The 18,226-nt window shown below is 38.6% G+C and overlaps 1 protein-coding gene across 1 annotated transcript; it reads left to right on the top strand.

Moving 5' to 3' along the window:
- The first annotated feature begins 817 nt into the window (after nucleotides 1-817).
- Nucleotides 818-13,729, top strand: LOC140303301 (macrophage-stimulating protein receptor-like). The gene is made up of 21 exons (XM_072382003.1): nucleotides 818-1,131; nucleotides 1,765-3,054; nucleotides 4,737-4,913; nucleotides 5,031-5,150; nucleotides 5,243-5,413; nucleotides 5,564-5,730; nucleotides 7,099-7,228; nucleotides 7,363-7,499; nucleotides 7,637-7,816; nucleotides 7,971-8,070; nucleotides 8,212-8,442; nucleotides 8,584-8,730; nucleotides 8,835-8,997; nucleotides 9,192-9,278; nucleotides 9,859-10,065; nucleotides 10,164-10,244; nucleotides 10,331-10,512; nucleotides 10,656-10,765; nucleotides 11,716-11,881; nucleotides 11,963-12,099; nucleotides 12,293-13,729. The coding sequence occupies exons 2-21, from the start codon at nucleotides 1,849-1,851 to the stop codon at nucleotides 12,504-12,506; spliced, it is 4,113 nt and encodes a 1,370-aa protein (XP_072238104.1). The 5' UTR covers nucleotides 818-1,131; nucleotides 1,765-1,848; the 3' UTR covers nucleotides 12,507-13,729.
- The last annotated feature ends 4,497 nt before the right edge of the window (nucleotides 13,730-18,226 follow it).

Genomic DNA, 18,226 nt, shown 5'->3' with positions numbered 1-18,226 from the left:
GTCATATCATATCTGTTTATGTAGTACTTTTCATGCCTAAGAGGTTTCATGTATACAAACAAGAAGTTTGAGGGTGGTGAAGGTGCATAGATCACCGTTTCCATATGTGTTCAAATACTGAGGAGTTTCCTTTCCTTCATTCCCAACATGTCATATAAAAAATAGGGGTCTGTTACGGGAGGGAATGCATTCTTTTCATAACTTCTTGGCTTGAGCTGTCTTCATAACCTTATCCCTGATCTGAAAGCAATGCATTTTTGGCAGAAATCCTGTAGACTGTTTTTCAAGATAGGCTACTATCGAAGTTTCAAATTCAAATTCAGTGACGCCTGCGTAGAAAAGTGCTACAGATGCAGCTTTCATATCTCGGGAGCAAACGAAGAGGATTTATTTTTGAGGTGGCATAATTTCGCAACTATTTCATACTTCCTCGTTGCGGGTGCGGCTTGACAGGACGGCAAAATGGGGAACATCGGCGTGAAGCTGGACGGAACGACGAGAGCGTTTCCGGTCTTCCACTTTAAAATCAACCCGGTCATAATACGAGTAACAGTGGCGAAATCGCAGTTTGAATGTATAAATATTAAAAAGAAGTTATTACACTTCGTGATTTAAAAAGCAAAGAAAAAGCAGTTCTAAAGTAACATGCCGGTTTGGTTGAAATGTTTACTTTCAATGTCAGCACATTTAGTCTATCTGAAGAGTTTAAAGTATGTAGAATCAGGTGTGAAGCTCGTGAATTAATTTGCATGATTTCTTATTAAGGCATGACAGTTATATCAAAAGCTCATAGAATAATTTCTCTTGTTATCGTATTTATTTAACGTGTCTCCTTTTGTTAAGTTTATTTTCCCTCTCTTGAAACATTCAACCTGAGGAAATTCAGATGGACTTTTATTATGAAGCTGTGTGTAAGATCCTGATCTCGTCCTGGTCTGTGGTTAATTTAATTGCTCAACCAGTTTGGTGTTAGACCGTGAAAGGCCTGGAACAGACAGTGACGCTGTCAGGTGAATGTGGTCAGAGATTTGAGTGAAACTCCACATTTACAGGACATATCTCTCGTAAGGAATTCACCTTTTAGGTCTGTTGGATAAACTTCAGCGACACTCTTTCCTTTCCAAAAGCGAGGTAGGTTTTTCTATACGAACATCTATTGAGGAGGTTCAAGGCTGAGATAATGTGTTGCTGTGATTAACAGCTCATTGGTTTAATCCAGATTCCATTTTCAGATTTAATTTTATAGCAAATAATCAATTCAGATTATTCCAATTATGGATTTATAATTATTATTTAAAATGTCTTGATCCTAATATAGTCATTCGATTATTCATGTTTATGAATAATAACTGTTAAAAGTTAATCTGCTGCCTATATTTGACATATATAGAGTAGCTATTAGTATTTATTTTGTTGTTCTTGTTTTTTTGCGTGCAGCTGTAAGACTGAACATTCCCATGCTCCACATGTCAGAGCAAGTCCTCCCCACTTTAGGTTTAAACCTTGCTGCTTATCTTTCCACTGGCTCTGTCAGTCTTATAGCTCTCTAAATTCTGCTCAAATCAAGTTGTACTCATCTCAAAAAAGAAACACAAACTGTTGCTTTCCCCATATTCCTTCAGTTCCTGGGCTCTGTTTAATAAGTCTGAGCAGTTTACAATATCCTTCTTTTTAGAAGCAGTGAATCTCTGTTAAATGTAAGAATAAATGTTACAGCGCTCTGTTTATTAAATCTCAACATTCCTTCTCTGTTTTCTCTCACAGAGCCCCCGCTGCTTCTCCATAATGTTCTCTTTTAGGAAAGTATATTGCAGGTAACACTAAATCACAGTGAGCTGTGACGTGGAGATGGTCACTCTGACTGCCTTGCTGACAGTATGTATCTGGATACAAACACAAACTGCCTTAGGACAGCAAACATGTCCCCCTGCTTCTCAAAGGAAGGTGGATTTCACTGTGGAATATTCCCTCCCATACTTCCAAACAGACAAACCAATACAGAACATTGCTGTAAACTGGGAAGAATCTCCAAAAGAGGTGTATATTGGATGCCAGAATGGGATCATGGCAGTTGATGATGCTATGAAAAAAGTATGGGAGTTGAAAACTGGACCTCTGGGCAGCCCTGAATGTGAAACCTGTCAGTTGTGTGACATAGAGACGGATCCTGACGATCCAGTGGACACAAACAACGAGGTTCTGCTTCTGGATCCTGCTGGTTTTTACTTGCCATACTTGTACTTTTGTGGAAGTACACAGCATGGGATCTGTTACTTTATTGACACTAGCACTCCACAGCCGGAGCCTAAATGTTTATACAAAAAAGAGCAAAACTCTTCAGGCAAATGTCCTGACTGTCTGGCAAGCCCTCTTGGCACCAAAATCACTATCGTTGAACATGGAAGAACATCTTTGTTCTTTGTAGCAGCTTCCGTCAATGACAAAGTGGCACAGAGTTATCCAAGAAGGTCAATATCAGTGGTAAGACCACTTGCAACTGAAGATGGCTTTCATATGGTCATGAATGGCCTGACAGTGCTTCCCAGCCTACGTGAATCTTACAGCATTGACTACTTATACAGTTTTTCCACCAAGGAGCATGTCTACTTTCTGTCCCTGCAGAGGGAAAATCCCTCCAAGAGCAATTCAGCCTTTCAGACCCGTCTGGGACGTCTGCCTATTTTAACTCCAGAAGTGTGGATGTACAGAGAGTTGGTCTTAGAGTGCCGGTATGACTCAAAACGAAGGAGGAAACGGAGAGAGGTTTTCAGGGATGTTGTGTACAATGGGCTGCAGGCAGCACATTTCTGGCGAGCGGGGAAAGACTTGGCCGAAGAGCTTAGGGTGGACGAGAAAGAAGATATTCTGTACGGGGTGTTTGCAAAGGTCAACGTGAATGGCGAACCACAGAAAAACTCAGCCCTGTGTGCCTTCCCTTTGAGTAAAGTCAACCATGCCATTGAGAAGGGCGTGGATGTCTGCTGTAAGTCGGGTTCAGAGCAGCTGTCCAGAGGCCTCTGCCACTTCCAACCATGTGAGAGCTGCCCGCATGAAGTGAGTAACTTTTTATGTCTCTGTATCGTCAGAGCAGTAAACAGGTCATCCTGTGCCCAGACAGGAAATGACTTGTCAAGACAAACATTGTGTAATGAAATCACCTGTGCTCCAATCAATGTAGCATTCAGTTTTATAATATTTTTAGCAGGAAGGGATTGTGATTAATGAGAGGAACAACAGTTAGTCCAAGAGGTGAATCTTACACTCTGGAGTGTTGAATCCCCTTGTCATAGGTGTGTAGAGTGTTAGAGAGAGGAAGAGCAGGCCCAGATCAGAGACAGGAGGGGGGGGGGGTGAGTCACAGCTGTGACCTGCACTTTGCTGTTATCTCCTCAGTATCTGTTGTAAGTTTTTCTCAGTAGAATGGTTGCAACAGTACAGCGCTTTGATTGCAAATGTGTTTCATCAGATAGGTGTTTCCGGTAGAAAGAGTCTATGCCAAGCTTAACTCCGTTCCAATTTTTTACTTGTCATTTTTCAGAATAAGCAGAGCATTTAACTGATAATGCACCGGAGGAAAGATGTGTTGTTGGTGTATGGGTAAATGTTTGTAGAATAAAGAGCAACTTTATTGATAGATAAATATATAGAGTAGCTAAGATTTAACAAGTGTTGCTTGAGTTTAGACTTATTCGCTCGTTTTTCCCTTTCCATACATTTTCAAAGTTGGTGAAGAAGCCCAATTCCAATACAGTGAATTGGGCTACAGTTCCTGATAAAAAAAGGTGTGGTCTTTCTTTTTTATGGTGTTTCAACTGTGTCGTTTGAGCTCTCTCAGACATGTGTACACCTACAAGAATGAGTGCCAATAAACACAAGTCATAAATACAGCTGATAAAAGGTGGAATTTAGAGGGTAGGACCAGTTCTGGACTGTGCCATTCTTTTATATATTAAAATAACAGGAAATAGGATTTAAATTGACAAAAATATTTATATTTACAAAAAAAATGTATGTACATTTACCTGAAGCTGAATGGTGAATTCAAATAAATAATTCCTATACACTGATATGACGATTAGAGATATGTTGCTAAAGTGGAAAACAGACATGGAAATCTGTCCTGTCCACGCCCATTCTTGTGGTTTAAGCCATGAGAAGCAAGGAGGGAAAATATTTCTTTCACACAGTCAGTACAAGCTGATAGAAGAAAAAAAAAAGATGACACCGCTGTCTTTAAAACCTAGAACAGTTAACACTGTGAAGAGGCAGACTGGGGCATGCTGGGGCAGGTCAGCTAACTGCTTTGCAGTGGAATGTTTACTATTAGTTTAACATATCCTGTCTTTTTTTAAATAACTCTCCTCTTTTAAGCACTGTGACTCATACTCTGCTAACCAAACATACTTTGTCATCTATCTTAAAGAACAGAAAGTCTAGTTTCATTTCCAGGCAAAATGTACTGAGAAACAGTCACCGGGTCAACAGAGCTGGGATCACTGTTGTTTATGACCCTCCTCTCACGGCTTGTTACTATATAACTGGAGGCATGGCAAAGCACTTCCTCTATAAATAAATGATTAAAGTCTGTTTAGTCTCTTTATTTTTTCATGTTTATACATTTACATAATATAAATATCTGCTCAATGCTCAACGAGGTAGATACAAGTTGAGTTTGAAAACTCAAGTATGTGAATTCTTAGCACTGATGCGTGAATGTGGTTCTCCTGCTTGTACAGAGCTCTGAGGGTAATCACACATGCAGTGATAAGCCCACCCTGGTGTCAAAGCCACACCGCAGATTGGACCTCTTTAACAGCCAGATGAGAGATGTCCTGTTCACTGCTGTTCTGGTCAACACAATTGGGAATCAAACACTTGGGCATTTTGGCACCTCAGATGGCAGGATACTTCAGGTAATGAATTGTCTTTGTGCTAGTGAGAGTGCTGCAGTGCGAATGTGTGATCTAAAGTCAGAAAAGGCTAATCTGCTTTCTGCAGTTACATGAATCCTCTCCATGTCACTGGTTTAGGTGATTCTCACAATGTACAGGCCTATTGTTTTTGCAAACTATTCGCTGGGAGAAATCGGAATATCCAGAACAGCAGCTGTGCACTCAGAGGATTCCCTTCTCTTTCTGGCTGGAAATAAGGTACATTTTTAAAAATCTTTTGCATGTCTTGATTTTCAGTGAGTTGTTGTGCTCTTTATTGACTTCTCATCTTACTTCTCTCCCTGTTCAAGATGTTCAAGGTACCCTCTACAGGACCGGGATGCGCACATTTTCTGACATGCTCCATGTGTTTGACAGCTCCACGCTTCATGAACTGCGGCTGGTGTTCAGGACACTGTTCCAGGAAGCATGAATGTACCTCACAGTGGAACAAAGACTCTTGTGCACCTGTCATAACTGAGGTAGATAGGCTTCTTCAGAAGGCCTAACTGGTTCATCAATACATAAAGTTTAAAAAATAATAATTTTATGGTGACTCAGCGTAATTCTTGCTCTCTCACTGCTCTGAGACGCAGATAACTGTTGCCTCATGGCTACACTTTTATCTATAGTTTTTCCCGAAAATGGTACCCGCTGGTGGGGAGACAGAGGTGACACTGTGCGGTTCAGAGTTTCAGTCTCCACTGCGACCAGCTATCATCAATGGCAAAACTCATATTGTCACAGCGGGCTCGGGGACTCAGTGTACCGTCTTGCCCGAGAAGAGCAATAGTGAAAGGTGAGTCACGCATACACAAAATGCTGGTTGATCTTTTTGTAATTTATTTAGTTATTTCTTTAAGCACCACGCTCTGCTTGTCTTAAACCAACAAGTGAACTAATGCTGAGTAGTACTGTGTTGTATAGTAAGATTTAAAGTGCCCTGTACGAAAATCGTTATAAAATCTAAGCAGTATTTGAAAGCAACCCTCTCAAATCTGAGGGATGTATTATGAGTTGGCAAGTTATGTTAAACCTCAGAATCTTAAGCGTCACGAAGATGGACAACTTTTAACCTGGCTCAATTGACATGATAACCTAGGTTGATCACGTAAAGAGTATTTCGGTATTTTTTTAAGTCAAGTTGTATGAAATGCCTATGAAAAGTTTGTGACAGCAGTCAGCACACTCTGTTTGGAGAATCAGGGAGGATTCCTGACAGGTGAATCAAACATCAGCCGACTTTGGAGATTAAGCAGCTTTCACAGCCTAAGACAAATGCCGTTGGCCAGAGAGGTAGCCAACAAGTTAATGGTCACCATGAATGACATCTAGATTTAATTTTTGAAGACACAACAACCTTCCAGTTGGACAATAATCTGTTCGACACTCTTTCAATCAGGCCTTTATGTTGAAGTTGCAAGACAAAGAAACTTGATACTTCTGAGATTTCGTCAGAAAGTTCCTAGAAGAATCTCAGACATTGAAAAGCAACATCATCTGGGATAAAGGAACATTATTACCATCCATACAGTCAATCATGGTGGTGGCAGCATTATTCTGTTGGGATGTTTAGATTAATTTAATTATTGGTACAGTGGCTGTGAGTTCAGTTAGGATAGAGGAAAAGAGGGGTGCAGAAGAATATGAAGAAGTAATGAGTGAAAGTGAAGTGAGTGCCTAGGATCTCTGGTGGGGGTCCAAGTTAGATTTTAAGAAGGAATTTGGTCCAAAGCATACTTCCAGGAAAACGAGGGTGACCTCTGAAAAACTCTGGAAAATACCTTTATTGACCTTCGCTGAGTCTTGAGCCTGATAAACTATCACTGTGGAGATATGAAAGTGTCTTTGCACTCCCATTCAACCTGTTTGAGCTTGAAGAACCTGCCTAGAAGAATGGGAGATACTTCCAAAGAGAAGGTGTGCTAAGCTTGCAGGATTGCTCCTTGAAAGATTTCAGGTTGTTATTGATGCCAATGGTGTTTTGACAAGAATTAAAAAACAGGGTCTTATATCAGTTGTAAACTCAGTGTGAAGCGTATAGTAACAAAATGTGGTAAAACTTAAACATATGAAAACATTACGTGCTGCTCTTCATTTCTATGTGATGAGCTCCAGGCTCAGTGAAGTATATCTGGGTACATTCTTATTTTTGTTCCTAATACAGACTAGTGTGCAAAATGTCAGAGAAAATACCAAACCAGGACCTCAACATCACTCTGAACGTGCACGAGGGAGAAGTGGAGGGTGATTATTCAATTGAAGGCACAGCTCAGATGTCTGGCCTCTCTTTTGTGGTGAGAATGAAGTCTGTGATGCAGTTGATAAAATGTTTAAAAGCCTATTCTAAATGTAATATGTATTTATTAAATGTATGACCGATGTCATACATTTAATGTATGAGTGATACATTTTACTTCCATTTATTCAGGAACCCCGCATAACAGAGATCAAACCTCATTTTGGACCCATGTTTGGGGGAACAGCAGTAACATTAACAGGCCAATATCTTAACTCTGGGATACAAAGAGATGTCCTTTTTGGTGACAAAAAGTGCATTATTCAAAGGTGAGCAGCACAGACCGCTATATCTTATCATTAATGCTAACACATAGTTAGAACACAATCATTTTCTTGACTTTAGATATCCATTTAAACTAAGAGTTGGGAAACAAGTCACATTTGGTTATTTCTTTGGCTTTCAGTGTTTCTGAAGAAACAGGGATTCTCTATTCAGTCATCTGCCACACTACAGCTGCAGCAAGTGTCGGGGAAGTGCCTGTGGAAGTCTTTATTGACAGCCTACAAGTGACTGCCACTGAGAAGTTCTTTTACAAGGAAAATCCTATCATAACCTCAGTGCTCCCACACTGCAGTTTCCAGAGGTGGGACGCTGGCTTGGCACTATTAATAGATTTGTGCAGCATTACTCCTCCATTAGTACCTGTAGAGTTTTAATCCAAATGAAGCAGTGTTTGTTTATTAACCAGTTGTATTGTTCATTGCATGCTTAACATGGTCACTTACAATGTCACACAGAGGCTCCAGGCTGGTGATAGAGGGTCAGAATCTTGACTCAGTCCACAAAACTGTGGTTCAGTACACTCCAGACAATCCCATCACACACCCTCTTCAACAAGTAAGTCGTCATCTCTTTGATCTTTTTTTTTTTTTTTTTTTTTTTTTTATTCAGTTTCAGTTAAACAAATGTCATCCAGGTCACAAAAAACTGAATTGTGAAAAGAGAGGTTAAATTTATTTTTTTTTTTCTTCACTTGAGGTCTGCATTGGCAGCAGAAATTCTTCGCATATGGAATGCTCGGCCCCTGCGTTCCCAAAGGAAATGGCAGAGGAAAAGTTTAACAAAGGAAAGATGTCTATTCACATGGATGGAAAAAGTGACCTTTGGAAGAGACATTTTGACTACCACCCGGATGCCAAAGTCATCCCCTTTGAAAATGATGACCATGTTTTACTTCTAAAACCAGGAGAGACTGAGGTTTCACTGCATGTATGTGTCACAGTTTAAACTAACATATTGGCAACAGTCGTACTTGGACTGCATATCACTGCGTGTGACAGTTTGCATCACAAAACACAAGTGATCTATTTTCTTTTATCATTTTACATTTTTTTTCCACATATGTTTTAGCATAACAATCTCAACCCAGTGAAGGCGTGTATGAGGATCACAATGACCATTGGTGATGAGTTGTGCAACGCTCAGGTCCTGTCAAATGAACTGACCTGCAGGATTCCTAAAGGCCTGGTTATCCCCAGTGTGGGATCGCCTGTCAGGGTAACAAAGTTCTTCCACTAAATCAATAATCCAAACTGATAGCAAATTCAGTGTTTTAACAAGAATAATAATCTGCTTCACTGCCATCTTTTTCACCACCTTAGGTGACCATGAATGGAGAGGTTTATGACGTGGGTACTGTCGTCTTTGCCAACAACAACAACTTCACTGTGATTGCGGGCATCATCATGGGCATCATTGCTGCACTGGTAGTAGGTGCTGGCCTTGCATTAATTGTGATGATTCATTTGAGGAAGAAAAAGAGAGGTGAGAAAGATTCTCTTATTTCTTGATACATTCTACCAAACTGGGATCATTTGTTGTGCAGTTATGCTAATAATTTACAAATAGAAGCTCTGCTTTTTTTAATTTTTTTTTTTATCTGATCGGGTGTTCCTATTTTCTTTACTGTTTTTATGGTCTGTTGCTCAGTGATTTTCATAAATTATATGTTTGTTCAGCCAACATAGAGAGTCGTTTATCCACAATGTTGTCCCGTGCTCGCATAGGCAGTCGTCTTGACTCTCCGACAGGTGACTACAGACGAGGTGAGATATTGAAATTCATAAACTCTGGAGAGTAATGAGAAGAGATTATTGCATTATATCTGGTAAGAATAACTACATACAATTCTGTTTCCGAAAAAAGCTGTGTGGCTGCGTAAGGTGGAAACAAAAGCACAACGTAACCGTGTTTGCAATTTAGAATAATACATGGACAAAATTTCCGATGTTGAAGCCAGCAGCTATGAATGTTTTATGAGATATGAGTGTTTTTAATCTGATGCCAGCAACATGTTTAAAAAAAGTGAAAAAGACATTGGCAACGAAAAACAGAACAAAAATGTTGTAGTATAATGCTAAAAAACCAAACATTTTTGAACAATTTATAACTAATTAATCAAACCATCAAAAACACATCGACGTAAAAAATGTACATCCCAGAAAGGCTTAGTCTTTCAAAAGTGTGAGGCGGTTCATCCCCGTTTCTTAATCTGAAATTGCTCACAATGTAGGGATTTAAATCTACATTACACAATAGCATTAAAATATTTAAAGAATGCACAAAAATCTGCAGTTTTTCATCTTAGTTTCTTTTTTCCTGAGTGGTGTATTTCCTCATTCGTAGATCTGTCCAACCAAACATCGGGCTCTGGAGGAATGGCCCTCCGAGGTTTAGCATATGCTGGCAGCTATGATCATCTGGCTGTTCCTTTAATGCCATGGGACAATATTTCAATGGTAAGCTTGAGTTCTGATCTGCTTGAAGAGGTCAAAGATGTGCTGATCCCTGCGGAAATGCTCAGAATTGAGGATAGTCAAGTTATTGGAAAAGGTAAGCCTCCAACTTTTTTCTTTCTTTTCTTGCTTCCTCAACAATATGAATTTTCTTTTAAATACGGTTTCATTCTGTCACTATTTCTTCCCACACAGGCCACTTTGGGACAGTGTATCATGGATACCTTATCGATAGCAATAAGCAAGAGACCCATTGTGCTGTTAAATCATTGAATAGTGAGTGAAATTGTTAAATAAAGGAAGTCATCATTATGCAAGTACTGCTTGACTTGTTCTTAAGAGAGTATGTGTTTCATTACCAGGGATCACTGATTTGGGTGAAGTGGACCAGTTCCTCAGAGAGGGCATTATTATGAAAGGCTTCCATCACCCCAATATACTGTCCCTGCTGGGCATCATGCTACCCAAAGAAGGGCTTCCTCTGGTGGTCCTGCCGTATATGAAGCATGGAGATGTGCGTCATTTCATCCGCTGTGAACAAAGGGTAAATCAAACAATGATACTTTCTGGATTCGAGGGATCATGATTGTAAATATTTGCTCTGTGAACCTTATTGAAGCTTTTTCCTTTTCCGTACATTCTCTTGGATTTAGTCGTCTGTGCTTACCATTTCTTTATCCTTTGCAGAACCCAACAGTGAAAGACCTGATTGGGTTTGGGCTTCAGGTTGCCAAGGGTATGGAGTACTTAGCCCAAAAGAAATTTGTTCATAGAGACCTGGCTGCACGCAACTGCATGTAAGTGTGAATCACACTGGTTACTGGCCTGTGACGGGTCAAAGAAAGGGTTTGTCTTGATTACAAGACAAGAGGCATTGTCACTGCTAGTAATAGGGTAGAGATGTTGGCTTGTACTATACAAGTGCATACAAATGCAGATTGGATTGTTTCTGTTGTACGGGTTGTTTTTTAAAACAGAGAAAGACTGAAAGCTCTGACAAATAGTTAATGTTTACTTCATGGCGCATTTTATTAATTATAGTGACTGATAAAACACACTGTGACTCTATGATATGATTTATTTGCTTTGATATTTCGACTGAAAGGGGAGCTGGTTTCTGCTCACTTAAATGTGTAACTTTTACTTCTATACAACTTACAATATGCGGGGATGTGGATGTTATGGTTCAGTTTCTCCCAGAAAAGTCCCTTTTCTGCCTCTTGCTCAGTCTCCATCTCCTTCCTTCTATAGATCTGGTAATTTTGAGCAACATTTTAATCAAACAAAACAAAAGGTAACCAGGTAACAGTGGGTATTAGTCACAACATGACACTCCCTACCTAGTATTTAACATAGCGTGGCATTATCTGTTGTGCTGGCTGCTAATTTGATTGAAATAAAGGCTTTAAATGAAATATAATTAATTCTACAGCTGAAACCTAGGCTCAGAATTTGTATTTTTACAAAGAAAATATTTTTTTTTAGTATCTTGATAATAATACTAGAATAGTGAATAGTAGTCAGTACATACTTACATGCTATTAGATACAGTATGTACGTATGTACTGATTATTGCATTTTCATCAGCAAGGTAGTGTCTTGGGTGACAGTGACAATATACACTAAGAAAAAGTGCTGTAGAAGTCATATAATTCTAAAGTGAATACATTTCAGAGAAGAATAGCTGAAATGAAATGATATGAGCAACAACTGGTTAGGTGTAGATGATCCTTTTTGTTCTTTACAGGCTGGATGAAACCTTCACTGTAAAGGTGGCTGACTTTGGCATGGCAAGAGATGTCTATGACAAGGAATACTATAGCATTCAAAATCACAGAAGAGTAAAGCTTCCAGTGAAGTGGATGGCCATTGAAAGCCTGCAAACACAGAAGTTCACAACCAAGTCTGATGTGGTGAGTGTACTTCCCATACAGAAGTGTTTATACCTGTCAGATAAATGCGTCTCTACAATGCATTACATATTTATTTTACAGTGGTCATACGGCATCTTAATGTGGGAGCTATTAACCAGAGGTGCAAGCCCATATCCAGATGTTGACCCCTATGATATCACACACTACTTGTTGAAGGGACGTCGACTTCCCCAGCCACAGTATTGCCCAGATACTCTGTAAGCATCATACTACTATTCTATATGCATCTCACAACATAATGATCATAGTTATGGGGCTTATTCACTCTAAAATTTGTGTGGGAGACTAGATTTTTTTCTGTTCACCCTGTGAAGTAAAGACATTTACAGCAAATGGATACAATCACAGTTTTCTCATTTTATAAACATTTTTTAATAATTTATTCCACAGCTATTCAATCATACTGGCATGTTGGGACCCAGAGCCTGAGTGCAGACCCAACTTCCACAGCTTGGTCACAGAAGTAGATCACATTCTGTCCTGTCTGGAGGGAGAGCATTATATTAATTTGAAAGTTGCCTACGTCAACTTAGACCAGCCAAGGCCTTACCAACCCCTGACTGTAACTGCAGATGAGGCTGGGGCCTCAGACGTGGACTCGTAACATCAAATCCATTGACACTATTACTGAACTCAGATTGGAGCTGGAAAACATTCACAGAGACAACCTTCCTCTTCAGATAAATAGTTGTTTATGTCTACAAGTCTGAACACACAGAACATTTGACAACTGATTTAAACAACAATGCAGACACTTTAAACGCTTAGTGGAGGCAAAATTATGCTGGAAGTTTCTCATCTTGGCTATCATTACTGTTACTTACTATTTGTGGCAAAATGTTCGAGTTGATGTCAAGTTGAGATGTTTTTCTGAAGCATCAGTGTGAATGAGGAAAAGTGAATGTTACTTTTGCTCTCAGATTTGTAAAATTATATATGATGGTACACACTCATATGTCCCTCAGGCAGAATATTTAACTGTCAATCTGACAGGATCTGTGACTGCTGACTGGTACTTTTATTGTCTGGTATTTTTATTTTTGTCTGACATCATCTTCTTGGACATACTATACATACATCTCATCCTCACTTCAGAATTCATACTTAATGCCTTAACTGCACCTTCTGCGTTATGCAGAGCTTTCTTGTGCTTTTTCTGAAACACATCCAGTACCTGTAATTGTCACTAGAGGGCAACCAAGGTCTCACTCTAAGGAGTGCTGGAGTCACTACTGCAGTGATGCTCTGCAGTAAAGCAGTGGGCCTACAGCAGACATCTCCAAACAAAGATGTTGCATAGACAACTATATTCAAATGAACAGCAAACATACAGTGCTACCCTGAGTAACAATGTAACAGCTGCAGTGGCTCATTTTAATCATTGTAACTCAGCATCGACAGTATGACACATTTGGGAAGGTTGTTTCTTACGAATTTCTTACGTTTCTTATGTAATTAAGATAATCTCCACACTGCAATCGACAGTCCAAGGCAATTTGTAATATAAGCGTTAATTTTTTTTTTTTCTTTCAATATCTGTACTTGCACTGCAATATAATTTCACCAAAATAACAGACAGCAGACAAGTTTTCTATGAGGACCACAGCTGATTTGTATTGATGTATTGATTTGTGACACAGCCCTGATTTGATTTCTTTTCACCTGGTTGCACTGAGTGTCTTGCAAGTGAATATGTGATTACTTCTATGTTTTTTTATATGGTTTATCCTGAAAAGAAATGTCTCCGTCTTGGTCTTGTTTTGAACAAATATCAAGAAGAAAATTGTTTTAGATTGTTCCACCTATAAATACAAAAAGAAAAAGAAACCCACTACATCAACTGAGAGTGCAAACGTTCTCCATGAGAGCAGAGCAGATCATCTAATATAATGATGAAACTGATGCTGATTGTGCAGTGACATGCAGGTGGATGAGAGGAAAAACAGACACTGTTAGAGGTCTACATGAGGTAAATTCAGCTAGAGTGAAACCTACACACCTTTTCCCAATCTGTGTATCTACCCTATCTGGATGATTTAGGATCTATAAAAAAAAAAATGAATTCCTTCTTTTAGGTTTTAAAGATGTGGCAATAGTAGTGGCAAACGCTGGCTATGTTGAGGCAGACATTCATGTTTAAACATGATGCAAACTACCTACAAGAAGTCTAAGAAAGACAAAATCATGGATTCTATTTTTCTGTGATGAACAATTGGATAGATTTACTCAGTTACACTGGACATCATTTGTTTCAGTCTTGCTGATTATCTAATTGATCCATTGTTCAAACATCATCAGAGCTAAAAAAGAATAAAAAAAAATCCCAGATTCATATATTTTAGTTCCAACACAAACACTGTGTGCCTCTGCACAAGGATCTAAGGTTAAGACACATACCTGTTTCTCAACCTAGTCTTTGCATCATATAGAACTACCATTCTCTTCAGGCAAATTCTGAATGTAGTTTAACGTTATAAATTGACAGGATTAAGTTTTGGACAGGATCTTATGGAATAGCAGTAGCCGAAACATCATGTCATGACTTAAAAAAAGAGAAAATCTTTAGTGGTAACATGACACAAGAACTGGCATGTCTGGTGCTAAAACAAAAGAATTCAAATTTAAGTGGGAAACCATTTTGTAGAGATTTGTGCAAGACAGTGACACAGAGGGATGTTTTAGTACAGCTTCTGGGATTCTATGAAGCAGTTGGAATGTGAAATAGAAATTGGTTTGTAACAAGGACACCGGCCCTAAAATGAAAACCTGAAACGACAAAAGAAAGATTGACATCATCTTTGGAAGTGATAAAAGCTGTAATGGGATACAGAAATTGGGTGGTGAATTCAGCAGATGAACAAGACAATTACCAGCTTTAACAATCTACAGACATACTATAAATTTAAGGGCAAGAATTGATGATTGGGCCTGTCATGATAATTACATGACAGATAGTATATATTCATATACAAATGTGTTTTGACAGCCGATACATATTCAAAATAGTAATTGAATGTGTCACTTGTGGGGGGGATCTTGCCAATCAAATCTATTTATCATATATAAATTAAATTTAAGATCTTATTATTTGTCATGCTCCAAATACACCAAATCTAGCAGTTCTTAGAATGGAACTTGGATGCTATGTTCATTAGATCCTGCTCAAGTATGTACAGCTTCACACCACAGATATTGAAAAAACTCATCTCCAATATCACATTTATGGAATCTTTTTTCATTCACACATAATTCTATTCAGCTGTCATTGAGCAAGATCATTCTTGACAGTTTATTTTCAGCAAGGTGGGAATGTGTTAAAGAGTTTAAAAAAAAGTATAAGATTCCTTGAGTCATAACAGGGGGACGAAAGAAAAGAAATACCTTCACCAAACCTGGCGCCTGTAGTGCGCTGGCTTTTCTCGTAAGTGTGTGAAAATTCAGGCCCAAACTCTTATTAATGTTTAGAATGTTGTCTTTTACCAGAGTGTGCTTTATGCATGCCCAGTAGCTCAGAAAAACTGCACTAAGAAGAGAGCAGCCTCCTAAAGTGTATGCTCTAAAATTCTATTCACTGCCTTCAGCTGTATATGTTCATAAATATTTTACACTTTTATTTCACACTGTCCTGGTTTCGGTGTAGACTTTGGCTGAAATCTGCGAAATATCATACAGCAGCTGTTGTGTGATCTATGAACAAGCCAAAGTAACTGTGGCTATAGCCATTTCCCACCAGGAATTATGCAGATTTGGCCTCCAAAGACTAAAACAAGGAACAAATGTGTTATTTGGACAGTTGCATAGCACTCACAGCTTAATTGCCAGAATAATATGATTTCTCACAGATAAAACAAATGAATTGGTTTGTATTTATAAGCTAACAGGAAGATTCCTTAACATCACCTCATGTATGTATAAGCTTGTGATCATTGTAATGATTCGGCCATTTAATCATCTATTTGGCATTTGCGGAAGTGCATGGCATCAGATTGTCCACATTACACTACTATACTGCCTTAAAGAAAGAGACTGATGGGGGAAAAAAGTTCTTTCACTTTCATTGAGCCACTTCTTGCAGTTTTAAATTGCAGGTGTTGCCACTGCAATTGCAATCTGAAGCTTTTCATCAGCCCTCAAGGACTTCCATGATGTTGGTCAGAAAAAATCCGCAGAGGGAAGAAAAACATGTGAATGGAACAAAACTGAGTTTACTTTATTCCTCACTAACAAATTCCCATAGCATGGCTGCATAGCATGGTTTTTGTCCGAAGAACTAATGCACCATCGTCAAAAGTATTTCTCTGACTGTCAAATTACTTCTTGATGTTCACTTATCTCAAGTGAATCCTCTTGCAAAATATCAAGTGGGCTTGTAGTTTCACACTTTTGTTCTCTGAGTTGAATCTGCCATCCTTGAACTTGTGTACCATCAGTAGCTGCCTGAATAGCGAAGCAATCTTCCTCCCTCTCCCTTCCTCTCTATTGTCGCATTGCATTCAGAGGGAGGATGAGGACTTGGGAGGTCACAGATGGAGAGAAGTGTTATGTTTGTTCCTGTCTCTGCTCTCCGGATGAATGTCTCCACAGATGGGAGTATATTGAGAGACTAACACAAATTTGCACAGCAGTGAAAGAGCTTTAGAGACTCAAGGTCAGGCACATATATAACTGTACTCTTTCTTTCATTTTGATTTTTTTTAATCATCCATCATTCAAGTGCACGTGTATTCTGTGGCTTAGAAAATGACCATGATGTTTGTGACAGTATCCATGCCACGTACTGAATATGTTATTAGGTTGACCACATAGATAAAAGTAAACCAGGTGCAAATATCTCCATACTGACTGCAGGCTGACCTTCACGGCATGTCATCAATACTTTTTTTCCCCTCTACTGACTTATGGAGTTACATCTGCATTAATAATAAAACAGATTTGATAAACATCCATGCTTATTAAATTCTTATACTTTGATGCTGTGACTTTAAACTGCATATATAATAACATAAGTCCATATGCACACTGAAGCTCAATGTCCTCTTCTTAGTCATGTATATTCCTTTCATGTCCTGCTCTATCATTTGGCGGAGCACATTTCCCATTGATTTTACTGTCTTATTGAAAATTTGTTGCCGTAAACTTGCTTGACCCATTTCAAGCACTCGGTTTTGGTATGAAGTGGGAAATCTAATATTTCTTCCGCCATTATTTTTTCAAATGTTGATGCTTTTATTATTAAGTGACGTCTTAATCATTTGTTGAAAAACATTGATTCTTATTAATATTCACCCCATGGAAATGAGCAAATGCATGTGTCTATGTTCCCTGCTTATCCTTCTATTTTAAGTTTATAACCTTAATGATAAAAGCACCACAAAGATTCTCTGGGAAAATGCTTTACTTTTATACTGTTCATCGCATAGCAAATAAAATAAATCCTTCAAAAATACTGGCTGCAGGGTTTCCAGGTCGACCCGGCCCACCCCCTTACATATTCCAAGTTGGACTGCAAAGACCACCATGTGTAAATGGCTTAATATATCAAACATTGTATAGCATTTTGCAGCATCTCCTTGAGGTTAAAAAGTGCTTCACAAATCCAGAACACTTTCCACCTAAGCTTAATGCAATTCAACTACCTCCATAACATTTTGACTCTATGTGAGGTAGGAATACGAGGCTGTATTCAGTTATCTCATGTTGGATAGGTTAAGTTCTTTTTAAGTACTGCAATTAGGTAATTTTGTCTAGTTTGTCAGAGATTTTGACATGTGCTATTCAGTTAGATTAGTATTATCGTTTGTCTTCCTTTTTTTTTCTCGGAAAATCTTGACTAGGAAGTGAACCAAAATATTGTTGTTCATATATATATATATATATATATATATATACATTGTTTTCAAAAATGAACAAAAACATTTGACGGAAAGAAACACATAAAAAATAACCTGATCAGGTCAGCAGTAAGAAACCTTTGACTTCCTTTAGCAAAGAAGTTTACTATGTGAGTAAAACCTGGTTGACTTTTAATAAGAGATTTCTCATTTGCCAGTGTCCTGCACACAAATAATTTGACACAAGACTGTGTGTCTAAAAAGCGGGTTTCAGTAAAGACTTGCGTACTACTTGTGCCAACCTGACAGTTCAAAATGTGAGACAAACCAAAGCATTCTAATCCCAATTAGTAGTAAAAATTGTGGTGATCGGGGCCCATTGATTATTTTCATAATCTTTTAGCCCAACCCCTGTAGCCATGACCAAACTCCCCTTTATGGTGCCTTTCAAGCTTACTTTATTTCTAAATCTTAACTTTTACATTTTGCAAAT

This window comes from Leuresthes tenuis, unplaced genomic scaffold, assembly GCF_036924035.1.
Source record: "Leuresthes tenuis unplaced genomic scaffold, fLeuTen1.0.hap1 SCAF_3, whole genome shotgun sequence".
Taxonomy (NCBI): Eukaryota; Metazoa; Chordata; class Actinopteri; order Atheriniformes; family Atherinopsidae; genus Leuresthes; species Leuresthes tenuis.
This window is presented reverse-complemented; position numbering and strand designations above follow the sequence as displayed.

Coding starts and splice junctions, on each gene's coding strand:
- LOC140303301 (XM_072382003.1), top strand. CDS start 1,849: ATGGTCACTCTGACTGCCTTGCTGACAGTATGTATCTGGATACAAACA. Junction 7,817..7,970: donor CCACACTGCAGTTTCCAGAG/GTGGGACGCTGG, acceptor AATGTCACACAG/AGGCTCCAGGCTGGTGATAG. Junction 8,731..8,834: donor GTGTGGGATCGCCTGTCAGG/GTAACAAAGTTC, acceptor TCACCACCTTAG/GTGACCATGAATGGAGAGGT.